Source organism: Hyperoodon ampullatus (genome assembly GCF_949752795.1).
Source record: "Hyperoodon ampullatus genome assembly, chromosome: 7".
Taxonomy (NCBI): Eukaryota; Metazoa; Chordata; class Mammalia; order Artiodactyla; family Ziphiidae; genus Hyperoodon; species Hyperoodon ampullatus.
In genome coordinates this window covers 89562228-89582824 of record NC_136920.1, presented here as the reverse complement: position 1 = coordinate 89582824, position 20597 = coordinate 89562228, and the positions used below count along the sequence as shown (strand labels likewise).

Here is a 20597-nt window from a genome sequence, read left to right as displayed (position 1 = left end):
GAATACTCTTGTTCAGATTCAATGGAGAAACCACAAGCTTTACAGGCAAGCAAAAGCTAAGACAATTCAGCACCACCAGACCAGCTTTACAACAAACGCTAAAGGAACTTCTCTAGGCAGAAAAGAATAGCCCACAACTAGAAACAAGAAAATTACAAATGGGAAAGCTTAACAGTAAAGGAAAACATATAGTAAAGGCAGGAAATCAAGAGGAGCACAAATGTAGGACATTGGAAATGCATGTGAAATTAAGAGACTAGCAACTTAAAGCCATCTTGTATACATATAGACTGCTATATCAAAACCTCAGGATAGCCGCAACATTAAGGCATCAAAGGGTTTCCTTCCTCCCCAGGGTTCCCCTGTTTCTTTCTTTCAGTCCTACTCTAGGTCAACCCTTGGGCCAATTATTCTCCTAGGTATCTTACTTTCCTTCTTCATTTCAAAATTAAAATTCCTTCTCACAACCTCCTAAGGCTCTGAGAAATCAGGGTCCTCAGGTTGAAACTACTTTCTATGAAGCCACCTAAAGGCTGGCTTTACTCTGCTACTTCTCCTTGGACTGTGGGCACAGAAATTTTCCGATATTTTCCCTTCTGCACACAAAAAACTCTACTCGGTTCTTAATTCTTTTATTTCTAAAAATGTAAACATCTATAAGAAGTACAGCAGATACAAAGAAACATGGTGTAAAGAAAACCTCGTTCACCATCTGGCATGTCCTAAGACTTTCATTTATAAGAGGCGGTTCTGAGTTGGAGATGGTTTTGCCCCCACAGTTGGTATTTGGTGATATCTGGACACATTTGTGATTATTATTATTGATTGGGATGCTACTGCATCTAAAGTGTAGAGGCCAGGGATGCTGCTCCACATCCTACAATGTGCAGAACAGTCCTCCCAAACAAAAAATTATCTAGCCCAGAATATCAACAGTGCTGAAGTTGAGAAACTCTGATTTACAACATCACCATATTTCATTCCACCTCAACTCATATAGCATCTGCCCCTCCCAGCTGGGGCAGCTCACTGATTATTAGAAATTTCAGGACAGGAGTTTTGCTCCTGAGTGAAAGGAAGTAATTAAATGTTCTGATTTAATGGCAGGACATTTAAGATTTAATCCAACCACAGTGAATTCCATTACACACAGAGCTTTGATATTTGTGGCAAATAACAGCAAATATGAGACATATACCTGCCCTCAAAGAGCTTGATCTTCTTGGGAGGAAAAGAAATACAACACACGTGAAGAAGTAATAAGAATAAAAAGCAAGATATGAGTATCAGTGCTTAAGACATAAATAAGAATGATTGGGAATAACAGACTTGAGTTGGCCCTTAAATAGATTTAAAATGAAAGCGTTTTAAAACTGAAAGCAATTAACATAATATCTAATGTAACTCCATTTAACAGGTGAGAAGAAAAACACAGAGAAACTAACCTGTCCAAATTATGCTGGCAAATTACTGGAAAGAGAACTCTGGTCTCCTGATTCCTGACCCTTGCTGTTTCGTTTACAACCGTTGCCTTTGTGACTGCTAAAAAAGAAGAGAGAGAGCTGAGCAGAGAAGGCCCTGTATGAACAATGGTAGAAGTGTACATCATCATCATAGTTATAATAATAATCATTGCTGAGATTTGAATGCTTAGTGAGTAGACTGGTGAAGGGCTCACATTATGAAGTATCAGAAAGTAAGACTGGAAAGGAACGAGCAGCTTGGAATGAAGAGATAAGATTAAACTAAACAGAATATTAACAGTCTCAGTCTAGGTATTTTAGAAGTTAAATGAGAAATAAAGGTAAGTGCTATAGGAATTCCAAAAAGGGTCAAATTCCAATGGCTGAGGGTAATCAGGCATGGCTTGGTGGGAGGGGTAAATTGGAGATGAGCTTTCAAGAGGCAAAGGATTTGAAAGGAGATAAGAGGAGAATCTAGATAAGGAAGGGATCCAAAGTTAAAGAAACCAAGTGGCTTTGAGGACGGTGAAGAAACAAGACTGACTAGAATGGGAAGCTTGAGTAGAGGGGACCTGGGAAATGAGGCTGAAAAGGCAGGATGGGTCCAGATCATGCAGGGCCCCAAGAAGAATGAATTTACTCTGGCAAAGAGAGACCACTGCAGGTGCTTTAGCAGAATAACTTGATTAATGTTTTAGGACGATTCCTCTGGCAATGATGTATAGGATGGACTGAGCCAAGAGAGATAAAAGGGAAGGCAGAGAGCTATTCTTCTCGTAAGAACAGAATAAAGAATATTATAAAGACTAAAGAATACTATACAATATTTATAATGCAGTGAGTTATTATTTCATAGACACTATGCTAACGTACTTTTTCTCATTTAATTCTCACAGAAAACATACAAAGGAAGTCAAATTATCATCTCCATTTTTAAAATGAGAAAAGAGAATCAAAGAGAGGCTACATAACTTGCCCAGGTCACATATCTAGGCAGTGGAGGAGTCAGAATTTGAGCCCAGATAATATGACCCAGAGCCTACAGTCTTAGCTACTATGCCGTATCCTTCAATATTATTAAATGTGTCTGAAAAAATCCAAGAACAAAATAATAGGGCTGAACTAATGATTAGTAGTAAAAAAGGAAATGGAAGGAAGAGAGATGAGACTTTACAAGGGAACAAATGACAGAACTTAATGAGATATATGGAGATGAGAAAGAGTAAAAAATGATCATCTCTTGGGCTTCCCTGGTGGCGCAGTGGTTGAGAGTCCACCTGCTGATGCAGGCGACACGGGTTTGTGCCCCGGTCCGGGAATATCCCACATGCCGCGGAGCGGGTGGGCCCGTGAGCCATGGACGCTGAGCCTGCGCGTCCGGAGCCTGTGCTCCGCAACGGGAGAGGCCACAACAGTGAGAGGCTTGTGTACTGCAAAAAAAAAAAAAAAAAAAAATCATCTCTTAAGGGGTGAGAGCATGGGGAAATGATAATACCATTCACCCTTGGAAATCACAAGGGTGAATCCAGAGGGGAAAGATGAGTAATATTTCAGATATGCTGCATTGGAAAGATGAAAAGAAATTCACGTAGAAATTCTAATATGCAGATAAGATAGATTTCAGAAACTCAGGAGAGAGTAAGGATTGAAATTACAGATTTTGAAATTATCTCACATAAAATGAATAGTGGAAACAAAAAAACTATTAAGCTCTCCAAGGGAGGGAAAAAAAAAAAAAAAAAGACCAATCCTTGGAGACCAGCAACAGTTGAAAGGCAGAGGAGAGAGGCAGGAGCAGAAGCAGGACAGGGTAGTCTCCCAGAGTTCAACAAGTAAGAGTTTCCAGAAGAGAGCAGGCTGCCTTCTCTTTTCACTCTGTACTCTCCTGGAAGATCTCATTCTCACCTATTCCTTAAACTACCATCTACACACATGCAAATAAAAGATGAGAGAGGTCTACAGTTGAAGGAGTTTGAAAATGTCAACAAAGGGGTAAGGTAAGCAAAGATATCATAAGGAGTGATTAACTTAAACATGAGGATATAACCAGTTGAAAGCAATATTCGAATGCATAAAGATGCTGATGCATTAATTAAACTAGCTAGGCTGAATCAGGGAAAGCATCTGGAAAAGGATGCATTACTACCGAAAGGTAAGGAAACCATGTTAATCTACGTCACTTAGACACAATCAGCAAAATTCAGATTATGGGAAACTTCACAGAACCAACAACCTGGTTCCTTCAACAAGCAAATTGTAAGGGAAAAATATGGAGATGGAACTTGTAGAATAAGAGAAGCTCGAAAGAATACGTATCAACCAATCACAACGTGTGAAGTGGACTGGGTCCTGGGTTAAACAAGCACAGTAGAGAAAAAAAAAATTACGAGGCAAGTAGAAAATTAAACTGGATATTTGATGATATTAAGGAAATAGATGAAATATTTTAGCTGTAATAATAATATTGTGGTTACGCTTTTTAAAACTCCTTTATGCTTTTAGAAATCATACTGATATATTTATAGCTTTCAGATGCCTGCTATTTGCTTCAAAGAAACACAAGAGGAGTTATGTAGATAGTGGTATGGGAGCAGCGAGATTCGCCAGGAGTTAATAATTGTTGGGGCTGGCATTGAGTTCACGGAGCTTCATTTTTTCCATATGTTTGAAATTTTCCTTAATATATTTTTTTAAAACATGCAGTTTGGTTTGCAGGAATAGGATTTCCTTCCATATACTGTAGTTTAGATGGCCCTGGTTAAGTTTTCTTGACCTGGGTTCAGTGGATTTCAAGGAACCACGAGGATTATCAAATCAGATCTAGACAAAGCTGGAGGATGAAGTGGTCCACCAAAAAACAGGGACTGAGTTGAACACAAGATACCACTTGAAAGCTGACAGAAGATAGATCCTTCAAGTTACTGATTCAAGGGTTTCAAAGATAAAATTTTAACATAAAGGACAACAAGAAACTAATGGGGTGTGTGTGTGTGTGTAAGGAGTTTGTTGAATGAGCAAAGCAGTAGGTAAGAAAAATGACTCTGTCCGCTCTTGTTTCTAAGACAAATTCAATGCCACTGAAAAAGACATGCAGCTATGAGATGACCAAACCTAAACGTGGGATATTTGTTCATGAGAAAAGAATGTGTGCACTAAAGTCGTGTTAAGACACTGGAGATCTAGGGGTCGGGTCATTCAAACCTTCACAAACTACTTGTCTTCTTCTCCTGTGTTTATTCCTTCTTCTTTCCTCCAACAAATCCAAAGTGCCTTATAGGTAGTGCAAAGGCCCTAGGACAAAGGGGTAAGAGTAAGAGGCAATATGAAGTTTGGAGGAAAAGATTACGGATTATTTTCTCCCTCTCTGAATCCTGAATTTAATAGTGTAAATTAAATTTGTCACCTTCCTATTTGTTGTGAGGTGGGGTACAGAACGCTCAGGACGAGGAAGACAAGTTGCTTTAGTTAGGTTGCAGGGCAGTGATGAGGACACTGAGCTGTGAAGACCTCTACTCTTTTTCTTTTCTAGGTCTCACCGCCAGCAACTCCCAAAGCACTAGACCTTTTCCCCCAGGTACGTAAACAAAACAAAACAAATTTAAGGGTAAGATTAGGCGAAGGGAGCAGACGGGGGGCATTCCAGAGGAAAACCACAAGCGAGGCCTCGTTCACCCAAGGAAGTGGGAGTGGCGGGAGCAGTTTGACAGTCACGTTGGCAAGGGTTGGAGACACAGCAATGGGTCAAATCAGAGAGCCTCGGAAACCACGGGAAGGACTCTCTGCGGATGCGCGTCCGGAACCTGCGCGTATCAGACTCCAGGGCGACCGTCAGGAGGCAAGAGGCGGGGCCGGGGGAAGTGGCTCCAACCCGGCTCTGAGAGCCGCCCTCCCCGACGTCTCCCAGCCCCGCAGCCGCCGGAGCACGGAAGGGAGGAGACTGATTCCCCTGAGGCGGACGGAACGTTTAGAACACCTCTCCCCAAATCTAGCTACCTCGCTGTTAACCGAGGCTTGAGAGTCCTCTCCTCCCCTTCGGGGACACCTAAAAGCGACGCCGCGTCGGTTCCGGGTTACGCGCTGGAGCTCAGCGGGTGGCGGCCCTGCCGAATCCGAGCCCGGAGTCCCAGGCCTCCTCCCGCCCATGGGGGAGGGCCAAAAGAAAATAGGCACCAATCGGGATGTACCCTTGGAAGACGTTCACCCTCTGGGCCAGTAGGAAGGAGGAGGGCGGGGCCAAGGGGGCCGTTCGCTCTTCGGGTTTAAATCTGGGCGGCCGGGCGGTTAACGGCAGCCTGGGCCGTGCGCCTGCGCGAGCTGTGGGACGCTAACCGAAACCTGCGGTACTACGCTAGCGGGGTGGTGGGAGTCGGTGCGGCCGTTGGACGTCCGCTGGATCGGTAAGCGGGCACAAGCTGAGAGAGATGGTGCACGGGCTCCCTAGGGCCGCCCGCCCGCCCACAGCTGTGGAGAGGTCAGGTTCTGAGTAGCGCGGCATTGGAGTTTCCCTCCCCTGGCTGCCGGTCTCCCCAGCGCGCCGTACAGAGCCTTGACGCTCCCGCCGAGCCCAGGTGTGCGGCCTGCGGAGGCACGTTTGAGCGGCGCTGTGCGTGCCCTCGGCGCGTTCGACCCCTCAAGGTCATGATGTGCACCAGCTGCCGGTCCACTGCCAGTCCGGCGCCCGCAGCGGCGAGCACCCTCGTGGTCGCCGCTCTGCGAGGTGGACGGGGCCGAGGGGCCTGTGGACGGCGGGACCGGTGCCCGCGGGGCAGCCGGCTTCCCCGGAGGCCGTGAGCGTCTGAGACGATAACCACGCCCCGGGCCAGCTGGTGCAGTCTCTGGTCTTTGTTGTCGTCGTGAAGGGAGAAAAGTCTTCTCCCCCTCTAGTTTCACCCTTTGTGAACTTCCGGATGTCACAGTGCGAGAAGCTCTTTCCCTAATGAGTTAGGATAGCGTGTAAAATTGAAGAATCCTATAGTCCTGCCCCAGAATGAAGAAAGAAAAACAACTTATTTTTTCTGGTTATAAAAAGTATACAATCTCAGTATTTGTAGAAATAAATCCAAGCACTGTTAAGTACATATTTAAAAAGGAGGAAAATACTAGAGATTCCATCAGCCACAGATCAAAAATAAAAAATCAGTGTTCATATCTGGGTTTACTTAAGATGTATTCATTATGAGTATATATTTACATGATTGGAAAATGTATTTTTATATAATTGTGTATTTTGAATATAACAAAGTATATTCATTTAGAAAGCAGATTATGCCTTATTTAGTCCCTAATAGTTTAGGAATAAGTGATTTGATCCATGCCAAATGTAGATATGCATTATCATTTTTAAAATATCTTTATTTGGCTGCGCCGGGTCTTAGTTGTGGCACGCGGGATCTTCATTGTGGCATGTGAACTCTTAGTTGCGGCCTCTGGGATCTAGTTACCTGACCAGGGCTGGAACCCAGGCCCCCTGCACTGGGTGCGCAGAGTCTTGGCCACTGAACCACCAGGGAAGTCCCTGCATTATCATTTTTAATGGGTGCATGGTATTTCTTGCTATGGCTCTACTATACCACGTATTATTTAACCTATCCCCTAATGATGGACATTTGTTTTTCCAATTTCTTCATCAACAGAAAATAGCATGGTAGTGGTTACTTGTACATGTACATGTTTGCGTTCTTGTCCAGTTTATCTCCTTAGAATAATTTCTTGGAAACGTTTTGTGGCTTAGAAATTATGGTACGGGCTTCCCTGGTGGCGCAGTGGTTGAGAATCCGCCTGCCGATGCAGGGGACACGGGTTTGTGCCCCGGTCCGGGAAGATCCCACATGCCGCGGAGCGGCTGGGCCCATGAGCCATGGCCGCTGAGCCTGCGCGTCCGGAGCCTGTGCTCCACAACGGGAGAGGCCACGACAGTGAGAGGCCCGCATACCACAAAAAAAAAAAAAAAAGAAAGAAATTATGGTACATTTTAAATTCTGATTCATAATGCCAAATTTCCCTCTTGAAAAACTGTCATCTCCCCTCCGCACCCTCCCCCAACACATAGTACACAGTGTAAGAGTACTTATTTCTCCACACTCCAGCCAGCACTGGGTACTGGAGAGTCTTACCAATCTAGAAGCATAGCTTAATGTTTTTATTTGCATTATTAATGAGATGAAACATCTTTTTCTATGTTTATTAGTCATTATTTCTTCAGTAAATCATCTGTCTTTTCCCTATTCTGCTGGTGTTTGTACCTTTTAATAGCTTTCTAATAGGAATTTGAATTAGTGATTTTGAACCTGTTACAGTATTTCCACTAGTTTGTTGTCTCTTTGGATTATGGTTGTCTTTTTCAGGGTGTTTTGTTTTCTTTTGTTCTAATACTTTTGTTCTTGAAGCTGCATGCTTTCCTTCCGAGAGGTAGAGAAATTTGTTCTAAATCTGCAATAGCCTCCCAGCAAAGTTTAGAATCTAACTAGTGATCCAGCCCCGCTATTCCAATTTAAAATCCTTCCCTTCCACCCTCAAAATCCTTTCACTTGCAACTCGGTAAACATGGGACACTAAATTGCTTAAGATTTTGACCAGAAGGTACTGTTGGGTATTTTGGTCAATATCATCTGTATTTATCTACAAAATACAAGCTGTGCTAGCTTCTATGTGAAAGTTTCCCCCTAAGTAAGGAGAAAGGATTATCAGGTCTTTATATTAAAAAGAAAGAGAAAAAACTGACAGCTACTTGTGGACCTTATTAAATTTTATATTTTATTATTTGCAAGCACCTATCTTCTTCATACATTCGAGAAAGAAAAAGTGTGCAATAATTTAACTGCAAAGAAAACATGTTAATCATAGTATAGTATACTACACATGCCATAAAAAAAAAAAAATCTCTTTGGGCTTTAGTATTGGAATTCTTCCAGCCCATTCCAGCCCAGACTCCTGTCCCATTTCTGTCCCTACTTTCCTCTGTTCTGTGTTTATCTTTTTAGTAGGTAGTTTTGTATCGCATGAACATTGAAATGAATGGTGTAATACTTCTCACAAAGCACCATTTTATTTATATATATAATATATATCTTATATATTACATGTTATATATATTACATATGTAATATATATAAACATATATATATATAATCTCATTTAAACTTCACAACCTGTTGAAATAATTCCTTCCATTTTTCCAGTAAAGAAAGAAAAAGCTAAGCCCTACTTTACTCCTCACATTTATTTAGTCCCTACCATCCGTCTGACTCGAATTTATACAACGTATTATACAATACACATAAATGAAGTAATTCTTCAAAGTTACATTTTGTGACTTCTGATTTGCTTCATCTATGATGATTGTTCTGAGTTTTTCTGTGGTAACTACCAAAAGTAATGTTATTAGATCCTTATTCTTCTAGATTTGATAACATAACCTAGTTAACCTTGAAAGGATTTCACTTAAGATCAAAGACCCTGGAATTCCCTGGTGGCGCAGTGGTTAAGGACATGGGTTCGATCCCTGATCCAGGAAGATCCTGCATGCCGCAGAGCAACTAAGCCCGTGTGCCGCAACTACTGAGCCCGCGAGCCACAGCAACTGAGCCCACGCGCCTAGAGCCCGTGCTCCACAACAAGAGAAGCCACCACAGTAAGAAGTACACGCACTGCAACAAAGAGTAGCCCCCACTTGCTGCAGCTAGAGAAAGCCTGCATGCAGCAATGAAGACCCAATGCAGCCAAAAATAAATTAATTAATTAAAAAAAAAGATCAAAGACCCTGATCCTCTCTTTTGCTTCTATAGAATCTGCTAAGCATGGCTTTTTTTTTTTTTTTTTTTGCGGTACGCAGGCCTCTCACTGTTGTGGCCTCTCCCATTGCTCCGGACGTGCAGGCTCAGCGGCCATGGCTCATGGGCCCAGCCGCTCCACGGCATGTGGGATCTTCCTGGATCGAGGCACGAACCCGTGTCCCCTGCATCGGCAGGCGGACTCTCAACCACTGTGCCACCAGGGAAGCCCTAAGCATGGCTTTTTAGTTAGTGCTTTTTGTCCCATGTATCATTACTTTATAGTTGACTCTTTTTTTTGAGTGATTCCCTAAACTCTGTTCTTTTCTAGGTTTTTCTTTGACTTGAAAACTAATGCCAGTGAAAGTACATTGAAATAAGGTAGGAGCCTGAAAAAAATAAAATGCTTTGGTTTGTCTTTACATGTTTAAGTGGGGATATTTTGCTATGCTCAGTGATCACGCTATCCTTACATCAAAATTAAAGGAGAAAGCAGTCATATTTTAAGGACATTTAGGGTATTATGAAATGTTGGCAGATCAAGTCCCAAAAACTGATAACGTGATTCAAACTCCAGAAGACCTGGATCGTACAATTGGCAATTTAGAAAAACTCTTAGTTTGTCCGGCTATTTCCCCATCTCTAAAATGGGGCTCTTTTCTGGTTCCTACTCTGCTAGAATGTAAAAGCTATTGTGTCTTCTTGCTCTTCAAAACTACAGGGTCACTTCACTTCCTTATACTATTTTATTTCCTAAACTTGGAACTCTTTCAGTGAAGTCTTCTTTCTGTGGCCCATCCACTACTGAGCATCGGTGTACTATTTCTACGTTAGTATTGTTTCTAATTGTCCCATCTATTATTATATTTTACCTAGCAGCTTGAGGGTATAAATCATATTTGTATACCTGGAATTTTGAATATAGGTAGGAACAAACTAATTATTTGTTGGCGGGTAAATAAAACTTTGGATCTTATATAGTATATAGTATTATATCATAAATGTGGACTAGCAATACACTCTGCTGTGATGAAAATTGTTACTATTGAGGCAGAAGGTCTGAGTTCATTTACTTTGATATTTATTGTTTTAATTGCTATAAAGGATAATGTATTATTTAAGAGAACTTTAAACTCTTCTGAATGAATATTGGTGTTTATAAGTCATATTTTGAGGGTTACTTATCAACTTTGAGAACAAGCAAAGCCCCACCTCATTTTCCTGTCCTAGTGTGTGTCTCCAGGATGTGCTTAAATCTGAAATGTAGGAGTTATCCTGAAAGGTCCCTGCTTTGAACCTGACACTCACTCAACCACGAAGTCCTGTTGCTTCTCCTTTCTTAATCTCAAATTCACCTACTTGTCTCCATTCCCCTTTCTGCAAATCTAGTCTAGGCCGTCATCATCTATTTCCTTGATTGCTCCAACAGCCTCTTAATTGGTCCCACTGTCTTGCCGTCTTGCAATGCACAGTAAAACCAGAGCAATATTTTTCCTACACAATTCTGGCTCTTAATTTTTTTTTTCCAGTGGCCTCTCAAGATAAAATTTAAGCTTTTTTAGGAGGGCCTACAAGGCTCTAAAACATGACCCTTGCTTACCTTTCCTAACTGTGCTGTTGTCACTCTGAAGCCGTACTACTGTATTTACAGTTACCTGAATGCAAATGCTGTAACCTTTAACCTTTCATACAGCTGCATCTTCTGCCTTAAACACAATTAAAGCTCTGCTACTTTATCCCCACTTTAATTGACTCCCACTTGTTCTGCAAGATTTAGCTTGCATGTCTCCTCTTTATAAGAGCTTTCCTTAAACCACTAGGCCAGGGATTGGTAAACTGCATGGCCTGTTTTTATATAGCCCGTGGGCTAAGAGTTTTTTCTGCACGTCTAAAATGTTAAAAAAAAAAAAAAAAAAAAGGACTATGCAACAGAGACAATTTGTGGCTCACACAGCACTGGACTGATAAGCTTCATAAGAGATGCTGTGCCTTACCCACTTGGGTCATTTTCAGGTATCTTGTCTGGCACTAAACCAGTTAATCAAATATATAACTTACTAAGTTTTGTATTTTTAATTTTTGACACTTGGGCAAAGCTCTTTATGAGAATTCAGATGAGGAGTAAATATCTCATTTGCTTTTAAAAAGGACAGCACAACAAATCAGATACTTGCAGGATCTGGTTTTAATGAATTTGAACACAAGGCACAGGTTTCCAGGTGTATGTAAATATATGTCCATTTTAGAATTACTTTTTGCTTCTTCCATCTCTAATTCTCTTGGACAGGAATGAAAGAATGTTTAAATTCTTTCTTATTCAAGCAAGAACTTCTTTAGCCTAATGGTTTTTTGCTGCCTCCTAGATCTTGGTGAGTTCTCTATGGTTAAATGATGCTTTTAATTTCTGTATCAACACAAACTCTCTTTGTTGGTTTCTCCAAAATAGTATTTTCTTCCTCTAGTGTGTCATTACAGTCCCTTTTGGCTTTTGTTTCTTCATCATGGAATAAATGTGGGTGCTCAATGCGTCCCCTACGTACAAAATGCTGGATCCGGGATTCTAATCCTTGGCATTTAGGACGATCCATTAGGGCCTTATAAGTGCGCATTTTCACTCCTTCTACAAAGGCACTGGTCTGCTTTATGATAGAGGGCTTAACATTTCTCCATTCTATCACTCCATCCACCTTTGGTCCTATAATGTATACAATCAAGCATTACATGGATACTTTACCACAGTAGAATCACCTCCAAACTTTATGTGAATCTCCCTCCCCCATAACCCTGTATAACTTTGGTTCCCTGTCATACCTGTCCTACAGGGTACCGCAACAGAGTCCAGTCCTTGTAGCATACTATACAACATCTGAGTTTTAACAGCATGATTAGCCCATAGTTGCTGAAGGTGGGTAACATTGAACTCCTGAACTTCCCGGTCATAGATCCACTTAATATTTTCAAACTTACAGTCATACAAGACTAAAGGAAATTCTACAGCCATACTAGAGAGAAAGAGAGAAGAAACAGAGTATGAGAATACACAGCAGCCATCCAACAATTCTTAAAAAACAGGATTAGTTGGGTTAAAAGGAGGGGGAAAACTTTGTCAATATTGAGTATCTAATAGTTAAGAAAATAAAACACCATCCCTAACCTTGAACAACTTTATAATTAAAAAAAGAAAAGGCAGCAAACCATGGATCAACTAGTTAGGCTTGGTCTACATTAAATTTCAGTGGTAACAAGTCACCTAGAAGTGAGCTGACTCGGCCCCACCATAATGCTATAAAATTATTTAAGGGGCCTGGTCCAAACACCGGTTTCTTACTAAAGGGACAGAACAGTAACAGAAGAAAATTAAACGATACCACTCCCTGCTACATGTTCATAACATTCTACAAGTTAAGAGTAAAAGCTTCATGAAGGCAGAATCAGAGACTTATTTAGACAATGGTGGGGAGAGGAAGAATATTTTTAAATATATTCTTCCATATCTCAGGGCAATAGCTGTTTTATTTTGGGGGTCTGGGTGTTTCCTTGTTTCATTTTTTTTAAACTTACCTGTATTGAGGCTTCTGGGGATTTTTCTCTATGTTCAGCAGCTCATCAATAACCTCTGGCTTCTCCATTCCTTGGCCAATCAGAAAAAGGATAGCCATCATACAGCGGACTTGATGGTAAAGGAACGCCTGGCCAATCACTTCAAACTGACATAACTGAAAGGGTTCTTGCCATCTCTCCTCAGCCAGGCTCTGGCCTACTAGCTGCACTTGAGCAGACAGAATAGTCCTCTGAAAATTAATCACCCCGTTGGCTACATCCATTTTACATAAGTTCCTAAAATCATGTGTGCCAACGTACTTCTGAGCTGCATTGTTCATGGTTACAATGTCTAAGTCAGCACAAGGGAAGAAATAGCGGTAGGTCCTCTCCAGACAGCTGAACCTAGCACTGAAGCTAGGTTCTACGGGAGCCCAGGCCAGTACACGGATGTCTGGAGGGAGCACCCGATTGAGAATGTGGGTATAACGGATCTCTACAGCCGCATCATTGACTTCATCTTTTAAATTAAAATCCTCTGAATCCCTGCCCTTTGGAAAGTGAGAACGTAGGTCAAGAGAAATCACCTGTGGAATTAGAGAAAGATATTGTTTTACAGATACAAATAATCTGAACCCTCAGTATGTACACCTAGAATATATTGGTATTGCTCGCTTTGTGGAACAGTACAATGGCCCTTACCTGTCCAAAGGCACTAACTCCTTTGTCTGTTCGCCCACACCGGTGATAGTTGGATGTCTGTCTGTTTTCTACTAGTCGAGTCTTGGTTAGAGCCTCAAACAGTTTCTCTTCTATTGTATTGTTTGTGTTTTCCTGACTGGCAAAGCCCTGATATCCCCAGCCCAGATAGGCTATCTTTAGGGCTACGTGTCTTCGGCCGTGAGCGCTGAAATCAAATGCACGCTTAGCTTTTACAGCTCCTGAAGAATTTTCTCTAACGTTTGAGTCCCTGTTGTTGGCCTGTTCTTTTTTAAGTCTCTGTACCTCCTGCTCCAGTTCCTGCACTCTTTTTAGGAGTTTCTCAGTCTGGATTCTTTCTATGTCATTTTCAGCCATGATAAGACAACCTCAGGAATAAACAAATCATAGAGATCCACCCTATCTGAAAAGAGAGTAAAGAGGTACAATTTTAGTGCTGATTGCTTTGGTGATATCAATATCATTCCATTATGTTCAAATAGTATCTAAGATTTAATCTGATGCCTAAAGGATATGGACTTTTGATTCTGCCCAGGGATATAAGCATTAGCTTTATTATGGGTTGATCATCCAGCTATTATTCTTTTCCATCCTGTCTGGCCAATTCACAGTGGAAAGGGAAAGTAGCATCAAAAACATATTCAGCTAGGATTGTTAAGAGTAGTCAGAATTTACGGAATATGTAGATTTCATTTCTCTCTTCTTCATGAGCTGAGATGACTGAGGACGGATGTTACAGATATTTTTTTCCCTAAAACATTTCCTTTTGACTTCTCATTATATTTGTCCCATCTTTCCAATCATAAGATCTGTTTATATGGAATATTTATGTCTACTCCAAGTTTCTATTGCTTTCCAATATTTCAGGTAAAATTAGTGGCTTGTATGTTCTATCTAATACTCAGTTCCCTCTTAAAGGTGGTACAATAAGAGCTGGCTTGATGGAAGAAACTTGTCAGTGATTGTACTTCATATTGGAAGTAGAATCTGGAGTCAAGATTTTCCTACTTTAAGCAGTTTTGATGGCAGAAAGAAGGTAATTAAGCATCAAGATCTTTAAGTCAAATTTAATGCATGTCCTGATAAAAGATATCTGTACCTCTAGCAGTTAAAAGTTACTCTAGATAATATAATTTAGATATCAGTGTTGAAATTCCTGGCATATTGCAATAATCTGAGGACAACTGTACTATATAATACTGGGACAGTACTAGACAATCTTTGACTGATGGTTACTTTAGTTAAAGAATATCATCTCCACATCTGTTCTAAGGCTGACTAGGTTATCTAAGTCTAGGTAGCTCATTTAGTTTTTTGCTCTTTTGAGTTTCTGTACCTATGATAGACAAAAAGTTTAAATGTAAAAAATGAAACTATAAAAGTGCTAGAAGAAAACATGAGATAACTTTCTTATAATCTTGTTGAAGTAGGAAAGGCATTTATAAGTAAGGCACTGTAGAAACCCAGAAACTGTAGAAAACCAAAAAAATGTGACTACCTAAAAATATGTTTCTACCAGCAAAAAGTCAGAAGGTAAATAACAAACTGTCAAGAAAAATGTAAAGATGGTATGTATTCCATGAATATATAAATCAGTTTTAATATAAAGATCAACAAGAAAATAATCCAACAACCTGAGAGGTAAATGGAAACAAGCATTTCATACAAAAGGGAGAAAAAGCTTGTAAATGTATGAAAAGATGCTGAAATTTACTCAATTTAAATAAATGCCAATTTATATGAGAAGTATTTTCTTTACCAAACTGACTGCAAAGAGGAGAGGGTTTGATAGTATACCACCTTGGAGAGAGGAAGGAGAAACAAGATCTGGAATACACACTCAGTACAACTTATTTAGAGGGCATCTAGCAACAGCTATCAAAATTGAGCACATACATACCTTTTGACCCACCTATTCCATTTCTAGAAATTTAACGTACACATATGCTTGCACAAGTATGTAAAAACTTACAAGATATTTGCTGTAACATTCGTTTTTAAGAACAAAAGACTAAGTCTAAAATCAGTCAGGGACAGGATGAATAAATTATGGTACATCCATACACTGGAATTCTATGTACCTTTAAACAAAATGAAGTATGTCTACATGTACTGAAACAGCTGGATCACCAAGACTATCTTTAAGGTTCAGAAGAGTTGTATAATATGTTCCTTTATGGTATAAAAGTGCATATGAATATGGAAAATTACTGGAGAAATTATAAGAAGCTGCCTTTGAGAGTGAAACTTGGTTTGGGTGATGTGAGGTGGGGAGTCCTTGCTTTAAACTACATGTATATGTATTAGTTTTTCAGCTTAAGAAGAAAAATAGTAGAGACACAGGAAATACTGGGCAGTAGATACCTATTCTAGATCCAGTCAGGAAACTGGCACTGGGTATTTGACGGGTTGGTCTGGGTACTAAAAGTTAATTCAGTGACAGGCTGTTGGGAAGAACATAGTTAGCTTGGCAGCTGAAGGCATGTTATTTCTTAAGCAAAAGGAGTGTCTGCATGTATATAACTGCTTTTGTGATGGTTTTTTGAATTAAATCACTCTCATGGTTAAAAGCAAGGACTCTGAATCCAGATTGCCTGAGTTAGAATTCCAGCTCCACCACTTACTAGCTGTGTAACCTTGGGCTGTTTGATCTCTCAATGCCTCATGTTACTCATCTGTGAAAAGGGGATACTAAGAGTACCTATCCCACAGTTGTGAGGATTACGTGAACTTAATAAATGTGAAGCACGAAAAACAGTGCTGGATACATAAAGTGTCCCTCTAAGTACAAGTTACATAATGTACATTAAGTATTGTGCCCCATATCATTAGTCTCTTGAGTTTTTCTCATGCCTGAACTCACCTATCCTAGGAGCTACTAAAGATGGCAAGACTACCAGGCAGTAAAAGTGGGAGTGAATAAGAAGAGAGTGGAAATGAAAGCGGTTAATAAATTCTTGAGTTGAGTTAATGCCCCTCCAAAGTGCTCCCATACTGCCCGTACTAATCTGTATTTTACTATATACTTAACTGTTCTACTTATGACTGCCTTAGCCATTCTTTCTCCATTTCACTGCTATAAAATAGTACATAAGAAGGGAATGAACGATTTTGGGGCTGGAAATTTATTACTGGAAAACTGATCGGTGTTTTCTCTTGCAGAAGGTCCTACAGCGTAGGGGAAGCAGTGGAGGAACTTATGGGACCTGATGGACAAAAATGGGCCAATATGGATCCAGAAGAACGAATGTTAGCAGCTGCTACAGCTTTTACCCATATCTGTGCAGGGCAGGGTGAGGGAGATGTCAGGAGAGCAGCCCAGTCCATCCCATATGATCCCTACAGTAAAGCCTCAGTAACCCCAGGAAAGCGACCTGCTCTTCCTGTGCAACTGCATTACCCACATATAGAAAGCAATGCCTCTTCAGAAGCAGTCTCAGAGGCCTCCCAAAGACTCCGAAAGCCCGTGATGAAGAGAAAGGTGCTGCGTCGAAAGCCAGGTGGGGAAGTATTAGTGACGGATGAGTCGATCATCAGTGAATCAGAGTCTGGTACAGAAAGTGACATGGATGTCTGGGACTTAAGACAAAGGCTGATGAATCTGCAGTTCCAGGATGACAGGGAATCTCCAGTTGATATTTCACAAAAATTTAGTCTACCACGTGAATACCAAGGAATTTCTCAAGATCAGCTCATCTGCTGTCTACGAAGAGAAGAAATGGGCCCTCCAGCTTATGAACAAGACCTGATCGTTGCCAGCCGACCCAAGTCCTTTATTCTCCCAAGGCTGGACCAGTTGAGCCGAAACCGGGGCAAGGTAGACCGGGTAGCCCGCTATTTTGAGTATAAACGAGACTGGGACTTGATGCGGTTACCTGGTGAAGATCAGAGGAAGGAATTACGCTGGGGTGTCCGAGAGCAGATGCTTTGTCGTGCAGAACACCAATCCAAGCCTCAGCACATATATGTTCCAAACAATTACCTAGTACCAACTGAGAAGAAACGATCTGCCCTTCGTTGGGGTGTTCGTTGTGACCTTGCAAATGGTGTGATGCCCAAGAAGCTCCCCTTCCCTTTTTCTCCTTCTTAAGTCTTTTTTTTTTTTTTTTTAACCTGTCTCTCCTTTCACAGCATTGTTTGGGATAACCTGGTTCTTAACCTCTCTCCTTTTACTTAAATACAAACAACTAACTCAAAAGACCATGGAACACAGAGTAAGGACTTCACCCATCACTGGTCCTTCCTAGGTGTATGTCACATTGGTATCGGATACCACTTAACTTCCAAATTACCACTCATATCTAGCAATTGCAAGAGGACTCATGCCAGAAAAAGAAAAACAGACCTGGTCTTTTTGTTTTGTCAGACTAGTAAGCAAAGCCAGCACTATTTCTGTTTTATAAACTTGTTACCTTTGGCTCCTGTGAGTTGCTGTTTTTATGAGTGTGTTTTTAAAGTTGCTGGGCAGTAAGCAACAGCCCAAAATTAAAGAATTTTGGAAATTTGTGAATTTGACCTTATTTTTACTTAAATACTTCCCAAAGATGATCTCAAACCTAGGTTATGATTCTGCTTCCAATCATACTCCCCATCATACTCTCACCACCTAAATAATGAGAGCCAAAGGGAATGAACAAAAACCTGCCCTTTACACACAATCCTAAAGGAGGAAAGGTAACAGCATAGATAACCTTCGTTACTAAAGGAATATAGTAAATCCAGCTAACTGTTTTAATAATTTTTAATAGATGCTCAATAACAGCACTGTGTGACATGCAAGATTCTAACCCAAGTTTTGTTTCAGAATTATTTCAGCAATATATTGCCCTCCATTTGTTACTTCTAGAATGCCATAGTTTTTATAATTTACCACTAAGATTTTCTTAGAAATTATGCCTGTCACTTGAAGGCTATTCCCACTCTGCAACAGAACTTCAAACTCCTAGCAGCTGGAACCAGATGGAGAGATAATAACCAAAATGAATCTGGTCTATTAGGGTACAGACCAAATCACTAATTTAGCTCACCTGAACTTGGATCTATTTGTTCCTGATGCTTCTGGCCCAAAAACACCTAAAATCTGGAGGTTGTCAGTTTTAGCATTTAAGCCAGAAGAGTGACAGCAGAAACAGCTTGCTTGTTCTAGGAAAAAACAGCTGTGTAACAAAAATGAATGACCTTGACCATTACTATCTGCTAAAATACATTTTCTCCGTAATATTTACGCGACATCATTCATTCATTCACTCACCCAGTTCCATTGTTAGGCATTCATCAGGGAAAGTAAGAATCAGTGACTCAAAGATATATGTAGGTAGGATACATTCACTGCAAATACGTAAAAACTGCAAACTACCCAACAACAGTGAAGTAATTAAACGTTAGACTATTAGTCACTGGAAATCTATGGTAAGCTAATAGAAAAATGCAAATTAGGTCAAACAAGTTGCAAACTGTACCGTACAATCTCAGTCATACTGCACACGCAAGGCACAAGGAAAGATCAACACACCTAACTCTAGGTGGTGGGATTAAAGGTAGTTTTTATTTAAACCTCTCTTTTTTAAAAGTTAAAAGCCACATGGCACTTTTTACATACAAATTACAGCAAAACCATGATTTACATCTTCATATCTCAAAGCCCAATATTACCGGATCAAAAAATTTCCGAAGTGACTATCTAGTTCAACCCCTTATATAACCGAAAAACTAGTCCAAAGGGGTTAAGCGAGTAATAAGACATTTTGGGGAAAAGACTCCTGACGGGTGAAGCACAGTGGTTCCCAAACAGCCATGTAATACCTGGAGGGGGGCCACCAAATTACCACAAAGGAATTTCGTGCGTGCGCTAAGCATTGACTGTAAACATTAAAACAGCCGTCGCTAGACTTTCGATGTATTTTTTTTTTTTTTTTTTTTTGCGGTTAGGCGGGCCTCTCACTGTTGTGGCCTCTCCCCTTGCGGAGCACAGGCTCCGGAGCACAGGCTCAGTGGCCATGGCTCACGGGCCCAGCCGCTCCGCGGCATGTGGGATCTTCCCAGACCGGGGCACGAACCCGTGTCCCCTGCATCGGCAGGCGGACTCTCAACCACTGCGCCACCAGGGAAGCCCTCGATGTATTTTTTGAAGTTAAAAAGGTTTAGTCTCGAAAATATTAGTAACCAGTGGAAGTAGTAGGAAGAGTATTCCCCATAATAAACTTTTAAACCAAAGAAGGAAGCAGGGGTAACAGCCAAAGGATTAGGAAACACGCACTATGATCACTAATACTGGAAAGTAATCCCCCAAACAATTTGAAAATCGTTGCCACGCCTGCCCACCCCACATACTACTGGGATCCCGACCTCTACTAATATTTCGTTTTATGAGCAAACAAAATTCTAACTGAGGCATAAGAGATTACACTCCGCAGTCCCAGGGCCCTCAAGGAATCGAATTAAAGAAGCTCCTACTGCTGCACGTTTCTGACAAGTGCTCCAAGAAGCACCAGACACAAAAACACGGTCTTTAGCGAGTTCCCATTTCCATGCTCTAAAGAGCGCTTTCCTGAAAATGTCAAGGTATGGGAACAGGGGCTTAGAGGGAAAGAGAGAAACATCCATCTGTTTGTCCATCTGTCCGTTCCCCTCTGAAGAACCCAGAAAATAACCCACCCCAAAACCCCCACATTTACCTTCCGGTCGTCGGCCACGCAGCTTTTCTCGAGACAGGAAGCTGTCCCTTTGCGTCTTCTACGCGCGTGTCCGGGGCCTCATGGGAAATGTAGTCCATCTTCATGGGAAATGTAGTTCTAAGAGCCGGGAGTGCAGGCTTGACGCTAAAATCTGCCTAATGTTTTCTAATCTAGTCACCATTTGTCCACCTCCAACAAGGCAGAATCTGGGTCCTGCGGTAGGACAAGAATAAAAGGATAATTTCTAGTGCGCTAAAAAATAATAGAAAACTAAATTAAAGAACTTGGTCTGATTTTATTCGTACTTAAATTACTAGAAAGTTATCATTGAGAGTCAAAAACATTTACAATTAGAATCCACATGGAAAGGCTGAAAAGGAATGTGATAATCTCAAAACAGACGACTGAGGTGTCCGAGAGTGACCGAACAG

The 20597-nt window shown here is 41.0% G+C and overlaps 2 protein-coding genes and 1 long non-coding RNA gene across 4 annotated transcripts in view; 1 reads left to right on the top strand and 2 right to left on the bottom strand.

Annotated features, from left to right (window-relative positions):
- LOC307056524 overlaps positions 1-5499 on the bottom strand; it is a 64110-nt gene extending 58611 nt beyond the window's left edge. For both annotated transcript variants that reach the window (XR_013811012.1, XR_013811013.1), the window contains exons 1-3: positions 5457-5499; positions 4665-4754; positions 1446-1542 (exon numbers count right to left, since the gene is read on the bottom strand). This is a non-coding gene — a long non-coding RNA (uncharacterized lncRNA). The remainder of the gene's footprint in view (positions 1-1445; positions 1543-4664; positions 4755-5456) is intronic.
- A 4064-nt stretch (positions 5500-9563) lies between these two features.
- On the top strand, positions 9564-17998 carry HYLS1 (HYLS1 centriolar and ciliogenesis associated). The gene is made up of 3 exons (XM_079709268.1): positions 9564-9613; positions 14411-14528; positions 16655-17998. The coding sequence occupies exons 2-3, from the start codon at positions 14515-14517 to the stop codon at positions 17580-17582; spliced, it is 942 nt and encodes a 313-aa protein (XP_079565394.1). The 5' UTR covers positions 9564-9613; positions 14411-14514; the 3' UTR covers positions 17583-17998.
- PUS3 (pseudouridine synthase 3) lies at positions 11409-13864 on the bottom strand. Its single transcript, XM_079709269.1, has 4 exons — positions 13475-13864; positions 12794-13359; positions 12044-12234; positions 11409-11927 (listed from the first exon to the last, which is right to left on the bottom strand). The coding sequence occupies exons 1-4, from the start codon at positions 13847-13849 to the stop codon at positions 11617-11619; spliced, it is 1443 nt and encodes a 480-aa protein (XP_079565395.1). The 5' UTR covers positions 13850-13864; the 3' UTR covers positions 11409-11616.
- Positions 17999-20597: the final 2599 nt, after the last annotated feature.